At 47.9% G+C, this 13,745-nt stretch overlaps 1 protein-coding gene across 1 annotated transcript; it reads right to left on the reverse strand.

Moving 5' to 3' along the window:
* Window positions 1-10,139: 10,139 nt before the first annotated feature.
* Window positions 10,140-10,700, reverse strand: LOC103587045 (transmembrane protein 217-like). The gene has a single exon (XM_008568441.1). It carries the CDS (start codon window positions 10,698-10,700, stop codon window positions 10,140-10,142), a length of 561 nt encoding a protein of 186 aa, XP_008566663.1.
* Window positions 10,701-13,745: the final 3,045 nt, after the last annotated feature.

Below are 13,745 nucleotides of genomic sequence, written 5' to 3' on the forward strand. Positions count from 1 at the left end.
GCCAGTTAGCTCAGCTGGTTAGAGCACAACTTTATAACATCAAGGTCATGAGCTGGGATCCCTGTACTGGCCAGCTGCAAAAAAAAAAAAAAAAAAAAAAAGACCAGCTCTTACCACTTTGCCAGGACCTTGAATCAGTTGGTTAATGTCAATGGGTCTAAGTTTCCCATCTATAAGGAGTATCTTGGCTAAGCGATCCTTAAGATTCCTTTCAGCTTGGGAACACAAATCAGATACATGACTCACTTGCTTGAAACATCTTTTTTTTTTTTTTTTTTTTTCATTAAGATGACCGGTAAGGGGATCTTAACCCTTGACTTGGTGTTGTGGGCACCACACTCTCCCGAGTGAGCCACGGGCCGGCCCTGGAAAATGTAGTTTCTAGTGGCACAGCCATGTGCCAACACTTGGGGAACGGAGTACTAAAATGAAGAGGAGAATGGACTGATGGAATGGTTGCGATCTCCATCACAATATATAAGACTAAAACAACATTTTTTACAAAATGGTACTTACTCTTAATACAAGAGTATACTATCTCTATTTTATTCTCATCTAGTCTATTCCATTCTATTTCTTTTTCATTTCTTAAAATGCTGGTCTCAACCTACTAAACTGATTTCATGATACTCTCTTGGATTACAATCCTTGCTTTGAAAGATGCTTCCCCAGAACAAAGTGCACCCCCCTCAGCACACTCACTCTCACTGCAGCAACCCAGCCCAGCTCCCACTTCCTCAAACACACCGTCCTGTTTCATACTGCCTTGTCCTCGCACTTGCCGTTCCTTCCATCTGGGATGCCTTCTGCTCTTCGCCCCCAGCACCCCCACTGTCACCCCCCAAATATTGGCCTGGCAGACCATCTTCATTTTTCAAAGAAAAAGACCATCTTCATTTTTTCAAAGAAGCTTTATCTTACCTGTAAGTCACCTGAGAAAAGTTGATTCACCCCTGAACCCTTCATTATCCCATATCACAATGTACTTAGCTGTCAGTTTCCCCTCCTACCATGTGAGCCCCTCCAGGGCAAGAAAGCAGGTCTCATTCATCTTTGTATCACCAGCACTTTTCTCAAGGCCCAGTGCAAAGTCCGGGTCCAGTGCATGTTTGCTGAATTGACCGGAAGACGGTAGATTTCTTTCGGAGGAGAAACTTGCCCTCATTCCCTAAGGCTGAATTCCTTCTACCTCTGCTTTCCTCTCATAATGTTTTCCTTGAGCCTCACACACTGTTTCAGTGTGATTAATTACAGGGGCTCTGGGTTCAAATCCCAGCAGTGCCACTTTTGGGTGACTCTAGGCAAATGACTTAATCTTCCCAGGTCTCAGTTTCCTCATCTGTAAGATGAGGGAAACAGTATGATTTATTCCATAGCATTGTTGTGATAATTAAATTAGTTCATTCATGTAAAGCATTCAGAGCAGTGCCCCAGCAAACACCCAGTCAGGAGTAGTCCTTACCATCTATCTACATATTTCTTGCCAGTGAACTGTAAGCACTTAGAAGGGAGCTTTTCATCTCCCTTGGTGCTTTCTGTACAGGCTTTGTTCACAGCAGCACTCCATAAATGTTAACTTTAATTGGCAAGTCACCTGGAACTCCAGTATCACCTTCATACCTGGCTGTCCTACACATGTGTAATAAAGGGCAGGTCGCTGAACATCTATCTAGTCGTGTAACCTCAGAGAAAGATGGCTATCGGAAACCAAGCCTGCCACATCTACTCAAATTCTTTAAGCAATTCAACAAACACGGCAAAGAGAAACACGTGGACTTGTTTATGAAGACTGCTAAAAATGGGGCTGGCCTGTTAGCTCAATTGGTTAGGGCATGGTGCTGATAACACCAAGGTCCAGGATTCGATCCCTGTACTGGCCAGCTGCCAAAAAGAAAAAAAGAAAAAAAGAAAAAAAAAAAAACCCAGAAAACAAAACAAAGACTGCCAACAATTCCTTGATCAAGTCTGAGCTGCTCTGAAGCGAGGAGAGATGTTTTGTTATGAATAGGCAGTTGGTTCTGTCCTGGGAAACAGAGGGTAGAGTTAAATGGGTTCTCTGTTTAATGGTGGGGTCCCCCAACCCCCCGTATCACTCAGAACCAGCTGCAGAGAACCAGAGACCGCTCCAGATATCTGAAGCAGAAAGGGATGGAATATAGGGAATTACTTCCTTCAAAATCTTTGGAAGGGCTGGCTGGTTAACTCAGATGGTTAGAGCACGGTGTTGTAACACCAAGATCAAGGGTTCAGTTCCCTGTACTGGCCAGCTACCAAAGAAAAAAAAAAAAAGCAAAATGTTGGGAAGCATGCAAGTGTGTTCATGCTGGGCCTCTGGGAATGACTCCTGGAATGACACCACTAACCTGGTCCTGCAGGAGAGCTGCTGTCATTGCCCTCAACAGGAAGCTGGGGGTCAGGAGACTGTCATGGGAATGGTTGATTTCTAGAAACCACAACCATGGTAGCAACACAGGGATCAGGGAGCTACAGCTGCCCACAAAACTAGTGACCAAACACTGGAATGTTACTGCAGAGAAAAGGGCGCCCCTACAACCTTGTTTGCCAGTAGCAAAGTCAAAGACAGCAGGCAGACAGCTCCCGCCTCACTTCTACCTTCCCAAGTTCACGCTCCACGTCCAGCTCCAGGATGGCAGCTTCCAGGAAGGCTGGAATATTTGGGCTTAGCTTTCCACTCTGAGGCACAGGAAGATACATTAGAGGGGTTGAAATGGATGCTGGACCAGTCAATGCACCTCACCCTCCACGCCCTCCCCATTGCACTCCAGCCACTGGCTCTCTGACTGTTCTTTGGACACACCAGACTGGTTCCCTCAGCTTCGAATGCCCGTCCCACAGTCCTTCTCAGTCCTGTGAAGCATTGACTCCCCAGAGAGACCTTCTTTGTCCAAAGGCCTCCTGGCTGCCCCTTTCCATTGAGTTGTGGGCCTATTCCTGAGCCTGTCAATCACAAGAGGGTGGAATTGCTAGGACTGACAAAGTCCCATTATCTGGGAAAAACTCTCTAGTACATTTTATTTTCTTCTTAGCATCTATCACTATCTGAAATCATTACATAGATTTGTATGCTCACTTACTTATCACTTGTCTCCTCTCCTTAGAATGTAAGTTTCATGGGAGCAGGAATTTACCTGTTTTCTTCACTCTTGTCACTCTAACATCTAGAACAGGGCCTGATATATAGAATGTGCTCAATAAACATTTGTTGAACGAATGACTGACAAGTAGAGATAACATAGCACTTCGGACTTATTCTGTAACCTGATTTATCACATAATACTGTAATTATTTCCTCACATGGCCCCTTCTTGATTCAGGGCCAAGACTGTATCTCGTTTTTTATTTTTGCCTCATTTCTTAGCATAATGCACAGCTTATAGTTGACAAGCCATGCATTTTGATGAATGGATAAATGAAACTGAGAAGGAAGGCGTGAGTCCTTGTTTAGAAAACATAGGTGTGTTCCAGGACGTCAGAAGGTGGGGAAGGAGGGTGTGTATTGTATAAAGGTGATCAAATGCTAAATCAAATCATCTCAATCAGGGCAGAAAATGCAAGAGATCCTCGGATCAGGGTGTGGCAGGTGGGTGGGGCTGAGGTTAGGTTAGTAGGCAGGAGGCACAGCCTGGAGAAGCTCCTTGCAAAGGAGCTGCAAAGAGTCTATTTGCTGACTCGACAGGACCTCTGTTTGCTTGGGCACTTTTACAACTACTTTCTCCCTGTGCTTCTGATCCTTCGTTTTTCTCTAAAACTTTGAGAAAGGCCAACTTCAAGTTCCATTCTCTACCACATCACTGAGAAAATATACCTTGTCAGCATCACGCAGTCGGGGTGAGAGAAAAATCAAACATTCTGTTTTCAATAAGATGCATTCTAGTGTCCCCCCTCGTGGGATGTATTTCTGAGGGAAAAATCAGACTTGGCAGGAGACAGAGATTTTCAGAAACATCTAAATCCTGGGGTGGGGGAATTGGCCTTTCTATATTTTGAATATATGTTGTTTCCTAGAGAATAAGATCATAATTTGTTTCTGGAAAAAATGTAGGCATCTCAACAAGTTTCCACTTTATAGTAGTGGCGAGGGGATGAAGGGAAGGGAGCGGCCGCTGAGCCACGTTTCCCTGGGCACCCCCCAGAACACTCGGTGGGTGGGCGCCGTGATTGGAACAACAACCACAAAAAACAAAGCAAAGCATTGGTCCCTGTGCAGAGAGCAACAGTCGGAAGAGACTGAAGAAAGGACGAAAGAGGGCTTCGAAGGCCAAGAACAAGAGCAGTAGACAGAGGAGTTGTAGGGTAAGGAAGCAAGGGAAACGGAGACGAGAGCCACAAGGAAAACACACCCTGAGCCCTGGGGAGAAGCCACCCCGGAATGAAGAGTATCCTCGGAGGGACATGGCTGCTGGGAGAGACCTGGACTTACGGGTGGTGGCTGTCAGGTGAGAAAGATGCTCAGAAACACTCAGTGGTCGGACAGTAAGAGCAGAGGCTGGGGGAAGGCGAGACCTCTTCTCTCTGGGGCAGTTCTGTGCCTGCTCGCTTCCTCCTGACACCACCGGCCCCTGCCCCTGCACAGAGCCCTTCCCTCACCTCAGGTGGGACTGACCACGAGAGCTGACAGCTTTAGCCCAGGGGTATCTGCACCTCCTCATGCTCCCACCTTTCCCTTGTCTCCCCTCCCTTCTAAGGGCTAAATCATACTCTCTTCCAGGACTGAGCTTAAGGGTCTCCTCCTCCAGGAGGACCTCCCTGACTCTCTACCCTCTAAGAGTTGGGACTCTTCTTGTGGCTCCCAGTGCTTCCTCCTGCACCTATTATATTGGGTCCAAATGGCCCGAGTGACCTGGCCAGGAGCCCCTTGGAATGTGGGCTGCATCTTGCTTCCATGGCATTCCCCAGTCCCTAGTTCAGGGTCTGTGACAGTAATAAACTGTGTGAAAAAAAGGAGTTAGGAAGGCCAGAGGATCTTTGCAAACCAAAGGTGTCATGGGTGGGTGACAGCTCTTAGAGTTTTGCTCTTCTCAGGGACGTCTGCATTGTTAGAAAGGCTTGTTTCACACTTGGTGAGATGGAGCTGGGAGATGAGGTGGTGTTTCTAGTGTCAGCAATCGGAGCAAGGGAAGAAGACTGGTGAACGAGGAAAGGAATAAGGAAGCGGAAATCTAATCCTGCGTGGGGATTTTCCCACCTGCCACTCTCTCGACTCTTCACCAGAGCCTGCAGAAGTGAGTGACAGAAGAAAGGGACAGGAAGAGGAGGCTGAGAGAGCAGTAAGAGTCTGCCCCTCACCAGTCCATCTCATCAGCTGGAAAACCCGGAACAACGGGCCGTTCTATTCTGCCGAGGGTCTGTGTCCGTTCATTCCACAAATATTTACCGAGCACCTGCTATGGGCCAGGCATTGTTCTAGGTGCTGGGAAAACAGCAATGAAGTAAATATGGTGCTCACATTTTGGGGGGGTTGGGGGCTAGGTGGCTATACATAGTATGTCAGGTAATAACATGTGTTATGAAAAAAGGAAAGCAGCATAAGTGGGATAGAGGGGGATGGGGTGTGGTAGGGAGGGCTGTTTCACACAGGTTGCTCAGGAAGGCCTCTCTGATAAGAGGACTTTTGAGCAGACACCTAAAGGAAGCAAGAGAGGAAGCCGGTGTCTATCTGGAGCAAGAACTTTCAGGCCAAAGGAACAGCAAGTGTGAAGGCCATGAGGCTGGCCTGTGTTGGGTGTGTTAGAGGGATCACGAGGGGGCCGGCGTGGCTGGAGCAGAGGGAGGGAAGACAAAGTGGTTACAAAGGAAATCAGAGGGGTGACAGGGAACTGGGTCCCTTAGCACTTGGCAAGACAGGGTAAGGACTTGGGATTTTTACTCTGAGTGTGGTGGGCATTCCTGGCAGGTTGGAAAAATAGAGGAGGGACATGATCTGACTGAGGTTTCAACAGGATCCTCATGGCGGCTGGGTGGAGAATTGACTGTAGAGGGGACATGGATGGCATCTGGATAGCAGTCTGGAGCTGCTACTGCCAGGGTGGTGGCAGCAGAGGTGATGAGAAGTGGTGGTATCTGGGTCTATATTGAAGGTGGGGCTGATAGGTTTGTTGAGGGGTTGGATACAGGCTGAGAGAAAGAGAGGACCCAAGGATGACTGCTGGGTCTTTTTTTTTTTTTTATAAAGATGACCGGTAAGGGCCGAGCCCGTGGTGCACTCGGGAGAGTGTGGCGCTGGGAGCGCAGCAGCGCTCCCGCCGCGGGTTCAGATCCTATATGGGGATGACCAGTTCGCTCACAGCGCTCACTGGCTGAGCATGGTGCGGCCGGTCTCAAAAAGGACAAAAAAAAAAAAAAAAAAAAAAAAGATGGCCGGTAAGAGGATCTTAACCCTTTTTTTTTTTAAAAAAAAAAAAAAAAAGATGACCGGTAAGGGGATCTTAACCCTTAACTTGGTGTTGTCAGCACCACGCTCAGCCAGTGAGCGAACCGGCCATCCCTATATGGGATCCGAACCCGGGGCCTTGGTGTTATCAGCACCGCACTCTCCCGAGTGAGACACGGGCCGGCCCGAGGATCTTAACCCTTGACTTGGTGTTGTCAGCACCACGCTCAGCCAGTGAGCGAACCGGCCATCCCTATATGGGATCCGAACCCGGGGCCTTGGTGTTATCAGCACCGCACTCTCCCGAGTGAGACACGGGCCGGCCCGAGGATCTTAACCCTTGACTTGGTGTTGTCAGCACCACGCTCAGCCAGTGAGCGAACCGGCCATCCCTATATGGGATCCGAACCCGGGGCCTTGGTGTTATCAGCACCGCACTCTCCCGAGTGAGACACGGGCCGGCCCGAGGATCTTAACCCTTGACTTGGTGTTGTCAGCACCACGCTCAGCCAGTGAGCGAACCGGCCATCCCTATATGGGATCCGAACCCGGGGCCTTGGTGTTATCAGCACCGCACTCTCCCGAGTGAGACACGGGCCGGCCCGAGGATCTTAACCCTTGACTTGGTGTTGTCAGCACCACGCTCTCCCAAGTGAGCTAACTGGCCATCCCTACATAGGGATATGAACCTGTGGCCTTGGTGTTATCAATACCACAGTCTCCCAAGTGAGCCATGGGCCGGCCCCCTGCTGGGTCTTTGACCTGAGCAACTACAAGGGTGGAGGCAGGAAAGACTGGGGGTTAGGGCAGGTTTATAGCAGAAAAGCAGGGATGTGGATTGGAACACTTTTTTGTTTTTTGTTGGCTTGCTGGTACTGGGATCTGAACCCTTGACCTTGGTGTTATAACACTGTGCTCTAACCAAGTGACCTAACCAACCAGCCCTAGACACATTTTGAGACGACTGCTAGGCATTGACTTGTAAAGAAGTGACATGCATTATCTATTGCTGCATAGTAAATTATCCCAAAACTCAGCAGCTTAAGACAATACATATTTATTATGTCATTGTTTCTTTTGGCCAGGAATCTAGGCGCAGTTTGCATGGGTCCTCTGTTTTAGGGTCTCTCACCTGCAGTCGAGGGGTTGGCTGGGACTGCAGTCACCTCAAAACTTGCCTGGGGGAGGATCTGCTTCCAAGCTCACTCAAGCGCTGTTGATCGGATTCAGTTCGTCATGGGCTATTGGCTGGCAATGTCAGTTCTTGCTGTGTAGGCCTCTCCATCGGGATACTCCCAACATGGCAGAGGGCCTCCCTCCCTAGAGCAAGCAAGCAACACTGAGGCCATCATATTTTGTAACCTTGTCTTGGAAGTGACACCTTATCCCTTTTGCTATGTTCTGTTTGTTAGAAGAGGATGACTAGGTCCAGCCCACATTCAAGGGGAGGTGACGAGTGTGAATATCAGCTGGCAGAGATCTTTGGGAACCATGTTAGAGTCCATCTACCACACCCAGGAAGCAAATGGATAAGTGAATCTACAGTTCGGGGGAGAGGTCCAGGCTGCAGATTTAAATGGGGCTTGCCAGTGATGGGCCTGGATCAGGTAAGCTGGGAGCCAGTGAGACAGAGAAGGAAGCAGGAGCAAGGACTGAACCTGGGAGCACTTGAGTGTTTGGAGGTCAGGCAGATGAGGAGGGGCCAGAGAGGTAGGTGGGGAGGGGAGAGAGCGGTGATCCTGTTGGTGGGAGAGGGGGGATCAGCAGGTCAAAAGCCACTGATAGAACAGATAAGCAAAGGTGGAAAACTGACCACTGGATGGGGCAGTGCAGAGATCGCCTTGACGAGAGCAGTCTCAGTGGAGTGATGGGGGTGAAGACTTGACTGGAGGAGTTCTAGAGAGAATGGGAGGCCAGAAGCAGCGGCAGAGACAAACAACGCTTTTGAATCTTGATGTAGAGGGGAGCACAGCCTTGCTTCCAACTGTCTTTTAAACTTGCCCACATCAGGTAACACTCAGTTGAGGTGATTCATGGAACTCTGTTCTCCCTACACTTTTTCAACATAGTCTCCAGTCCCCAGTCCCGACTTGGACAGGGGACCAGAACTCAGAAGTCTGCCCATATTTTTTTTTTTTTCTGTGTTTCTTGTACCAAGTTACAACCAGACAAGGCACGCCTTCTGAGACTGGGGTAGGGACACACACTATTAGCTCCCTGTCATCAGTTTGGATCCCCCTGAATCCCAAATCACCTACCCTTAGAGGATCTGGCTTAGAAGGCAGAGCTAAGCAAAAGCTTGTTACTGACTGCCACCTTGTGGCCATTTTTTGGAACTGGCCTAGGTCCACATCTACCCCTCACCAGGTGGTGGGAAGAGGTGAGTGAATTGTTAGCAGCACCTGGCATCTGTGTCAATAAAAATGATCTACGGTCATTATGCTCATAATTTGGAGGAGTGTGGTCAAAACAGTGTTCCTTGACTTTACTGCCAACATTTTTTGAGGAAAATGTTTTTGAGGTCCCTCCTTTTTGTCTTAGTAAAAGTAAGAGTGTTTCAGGGAGCCATGTAAGACTTTCACATATGAAGTCAGATGATCCAGTCCTGCTCTTGCTATTACGTGTATTTGTTCACATCACTCAAGCCCCCTGAGTCTCAGCTTCGTCAAACTATAAAACGGGAGCATTAGGATTAAAACTGCACAAGGTGGTGAATGTAAATAAATCTCAGTAAAACGTGCTCTCCATGAGTTAACAGTAGTGGCCTACCAGCTCCACACTGAGGATGTGCTGCTTTAAAATAGTGGTTCTCAACTGGGGGCGATTTTGCCCCCTAGGAGACACTTGGCAATGTCTGGAGATATTTTTGGTTAACACCACAGGAGGAGATGGGAGGATGCTGCTGGCATCTAATGGGTAGAGGCCACGTATGCTGCTAAATATTCTACAATGGACAGGACAGCCCCCCACAAGACAGAATTACCCATCCAGAATGTCAGTAGTGCTTAAGTTGAGAAATCCTTGAGCTTTCTTAAATGAAGATTCTTCTTGCCATGTTATTATGAATCAACACAAGGAATTGTTTTCTGAAAAATAAGAGGAAGGGAGAGTGATGCATGAAGCTGGAGAGGGGTCCTTTCTATGGTAACATGCTGGAGTAAGTGAGTCTCCAGAACATCATGCTCTCCAATATGGTAGCCGCGAGGCAGCCACAGGTAGCTATTGAAGTTGAAAATGATTAAAATTGAATAAAATTTAAAATTTAGTTACTGGGTTGTAATAGCCACAATGCAAGTGCTCAACAGCCACATGTGGCTAGTGGACAGCACACATATAGAACACTTGCATCAGCACAGTAAGTTTTATCGGCCAGCACTGCTCCAAAAGGACTCAGCAGAACCAGGCATCTGTGGGGTAATCCACAGAGAAAAATTAGAAACTATGGAAGTGCAGAGAGGAGGGGACTATGAGAAACAAAAACATATACCAATGACATGGTCAAGGAAGCACAAAGGCAGTATATCATTAACTGTTAAAACAAATCTCTCTCTCACACTCGCTCACACAGTAATTGATCTATGCCACCCTCCCTTGCCCAAGAATCACTCCTCAGTTCATAAAACTCAAAAACCCTGAAAAGGCAAGAAGTGTCCAGAGAAGGCAGGCAGGAAAAGGAAGGTTCCATTGACGAGGAGGGCCGTCCCTCCCTCCATCGCTCCCTCCTTCTCTTTCTCACTCTTCTTCCTGTTCAGCTGAACTTGCGGTACAACGTTCCCAGCCCAACAGGTGGCCACGAGTCCATTGTACTGATGGAGGAATGTCTGTGGTGGCCTATCTGGCCTGCAGGATACTGCTTGGGGTCCTTGTAAAGGGAATGCGCATGCTTGATGATGAAGGGCAGACAGCAAAAGTGTAGGAGCATTCGTGAGATTTGGAAGATCAAGTGCAAGTATCTCATCTCCTTGAACTGCTCTTTGATGGCCCCATTGGTAAGCACGACCATGGAGAAGCTGATGAGCTCATAGGTGATGATCCACATGGCATAGATCGGCAGCCCTGTGTAGATTCTCTTGTGAATGCAATAAACGAGGAAGCAGCTGACTATGATGGTGGTGATGGATAGGCCAACGCTGATGGCCTGCCTGTGGGTCATTATCCAAGAGACTGCCTTGGACTTTGTGTTCAGATATATGGTGAACATGTCCTCATAGCCAAAGTATGTAACCTGGTTGAGTTCAAAGATGAAGAACTGGATGGTGTTGAGGACAGAGAAGATGCCCACCATGAAGGAGAACATCTTGGCATTCATTTTGTACTTGTTTTACCAGAGCATCTCCTGCAGAAGAGAAATCATGGAGATGCATGACAAGAAGGCAGAGCTAGACCTAGGCAAATTCCCCAAGCCACTAGATGTAAATAGGGGAGCTAAGAGAAGTGATGGTATAGGGACAGGCAATAGGCTGGAAGTCAAGGGACATGGGGTCTGGTCCCTAACTCCCTCATTTCACATCATTGGGAAATGAGGGCATCACTGGCCTGGGTTCTCCTTAGGTAGTTTCTAATTCTGCTGTTCCAGAGCCAGCTTTGCTTTAAGGTGGCAAAAAGAGTGCTCCTGTTGGTGTAGATTTGTAGGAATTTGGAAGCTCTTGTATCTGGAATAATGATGGGGTGAGTTATGGGCTCCCCTTGCGGGAATTTGTTTCTCTGAAGTCAGAAAACTGTCACGGCTCCTCAAGGACCCTGACCCTTCCCCGGACCCTCCTTTCTTCCCTTCTAAGCCCTGAGAAATGGGATTTCCCTGCTTCGCTCCCTGGGCATGCCCCAGTCTTGTCCCAAGTCGAGTTTGGCCTGCAGGGAGTGGAATGGGGAAAGGCTTATGGATCTAAGACTCACTGTCTTTTCTGCCCAGGATAAGGATGCCTTTATGATAAGCTACGGCTGTGCAGATGAAGGCCCAGGAGGCAGGCCTCCAGAAGCCGAGGTCAGACCTGAACTCTAGAGGCTGGCTCCAGCTAGGGGGTGGAGACACCTAGAGCTTAAGCAAACCCTGCTGGAGGGAGTGTTTGTAACGGAGGGCCCAAGGTCAAGGTAGGCAAGCCCCCTGCACAAACATTCCACCACAACCTAGATCATCTTCTTACCACTCCCAGTACAGACTACTGAGCAAATCTCTCCTCTTCATGCAGCACGCTGGAGAGCTACCCCTGCGAGGGGCGAGGGTACAATCACACACAAGGGGAACATATGCCTATTTTCTGGCTGACGAGTTTTCCATGGGGGACAACCTGTTGGACCTGACCTGACTTCTCTCTGAGGTGACCAGGACAGGGTCAGAGCAGACAGGCTGCCATTGGTCTCCCTCAAGTGTTCTCCTCGCTCACTGGGTCAACCCCAAATGTGGTAAAATGGACATAACATAAAATCTACCATTTTAACTCTATTTATTTTTGGCGGCTGACCAGCATGGGGATCCAAACCCTTGACCTTTGTGTTATAAGGCTGTGCTCTAAGCAACTGAGCATGCCCCATTTTAATCCTTCTTGAATGTACAATTCGGTGGCATTAAGTACATTCACATCATTGTGCAACCATCACCATCTCCGGAACTTATCACCCCAACAGAACTCTGTTTAACTCTCCATTAAACGCTAACTTCCCATTCCCCACCTCCCCCAGCCCCTGTTAATCACCATTTTATCTTCTGTCTCTATGAATTTGACTGTCTTAGGTGCTATAGACTGGATGCCCCCCCACTTCATTGAAGCTTAAATCCCCACTGTGACTGTTGAGGGTGGGAAATCCTATTATGGTAATTGAAAGGTGGGGCCTGGAAGAGGTGATTGGATTGTAAGACCAGGCCTTAGTGAATGGATTATAGATGGTGCCTGGGGGTGTGTTTCTGGGGGCTTTAAAAGGAGAGCACATGAGAGGTTAGTCTCTCTCCGCTCTGCCATTTTCTGCCATGTGAGTCCCCTGCATTGCTGTAAAGTCACCACCAAAGAAAACCCTTACCAGGTGTGTTTCCTGGACGTTGAACTTCCCAGTCTCTGAAACTGTAAGCAATAAATTTCATTTTCTTTATAAATCACTGAGTTTTAGGTATTTATGCTGTAAACAACAGAAACAGACTAATACACTGGGGAAATCACATAAGTGGAATCACACAATACTTGTCCTTTTTATATCTGGCTTATTTCACTTAGCATAATGTTTTCAAATTTCTTCCCAAATATTCTTACACTTTATTCTCATCCTCCTCCCAATCCTGTGTGACTCCAGATATACACACCTCTCACTGCATCCCAGGCCTGGAGGGCGCAGGTGGGGTGGGGTAGGCAGTGCGTTGGCCAGTGGATAGCTGCATTGATATTTCCTCATCCCCACCAACCAAACCTCACTTCTGCCCTGGTCAAAAGCAGCTTCCAGAACAATGCTACTCATGACTGCTCACCTGAACTGTCTAAAAATAGGGCCCAAATCACACAGTTTTATTATTTTGCTTTATGCCTATGTTGCAGGTTTAAAGGCAATGCCTTTTTAAATCTCATTGTTTCCACATCTCTGCTGCCCTCAGCACCTCCCTCCTGGGTGTCTGTAACAACTGCCTAACTTCTCTTTCTGCCTCCTGCCAAGTTCCACTGGTACATTCTACTCATTCAACATTCACTCAGCAAACATCTATTGAGTATCTGCCATGTGCCAGGAGCTGAGCTTGGCACTGGAGATACACAGGTAAATGTTCCAGTGTGGAAACTAGACAAACAAAAAAATGAATAAAGTGATTTTTAAAAATCAAGAAAAAGGAAAAGAAAATTTACACTGCAATGTAATAAATGCTGTGGAAGAAGAGGTGGTCCAGTGTTGTCAAGATGTAACAACAAGAAGGAGGCCGGCCCGTGGCTCACTCGGTAGAGTGCGGTGCTGATAACACCAAGGCCACGGGTTCGGATCCTATATATGGATGGCCGGTTTGCTCACTGGCTGAGCGTGGTGCTGACAACACCAAGCCAAGGGTTGAGATCCCCTTACCGGTCATCTTTTAAAAAAAAAAAAACAACAACAAGAAGGATCTATTCCAGGATGAGAACCAGGGAGACGTTCTGGAGCAGGCAATGGCTGAGCTTCTGTCTTAAAGATCATGGGTAATACCTGAGCAGAAAAGGGATGGACTTCACCCCGAACAAAGTGGATAACACCCAGGTAGGCACAGGTACAGACAAAAGCCATTTTGGAAATCACCAGTTTGGTGTGGCTTCAGCAGAGGGGGAGGATACACAGGTTGGCAGGGGCCAGATCAGGAAGGATCCTTGCCTGCCACCAGCTGTGTGAATGTTTCTCTGGAAGGCAATGGGGA

Source organism: Galeopterus variegatus, unplaced genomic scaffold (assembly GCF_000696425.1).
Source record: "Galeopterus variegatus unplaced genomic scaffold, G_variegatus-3.0.2 Scaffold409, whole genome shotgun sequence".
Classification (NCBI taxonomy): Eukaryota; Metazoa; Chordata; class Mammalia; order Dermoptera; family Cynocephalidae; genus Galeopterus; species Galeopterus variegatus.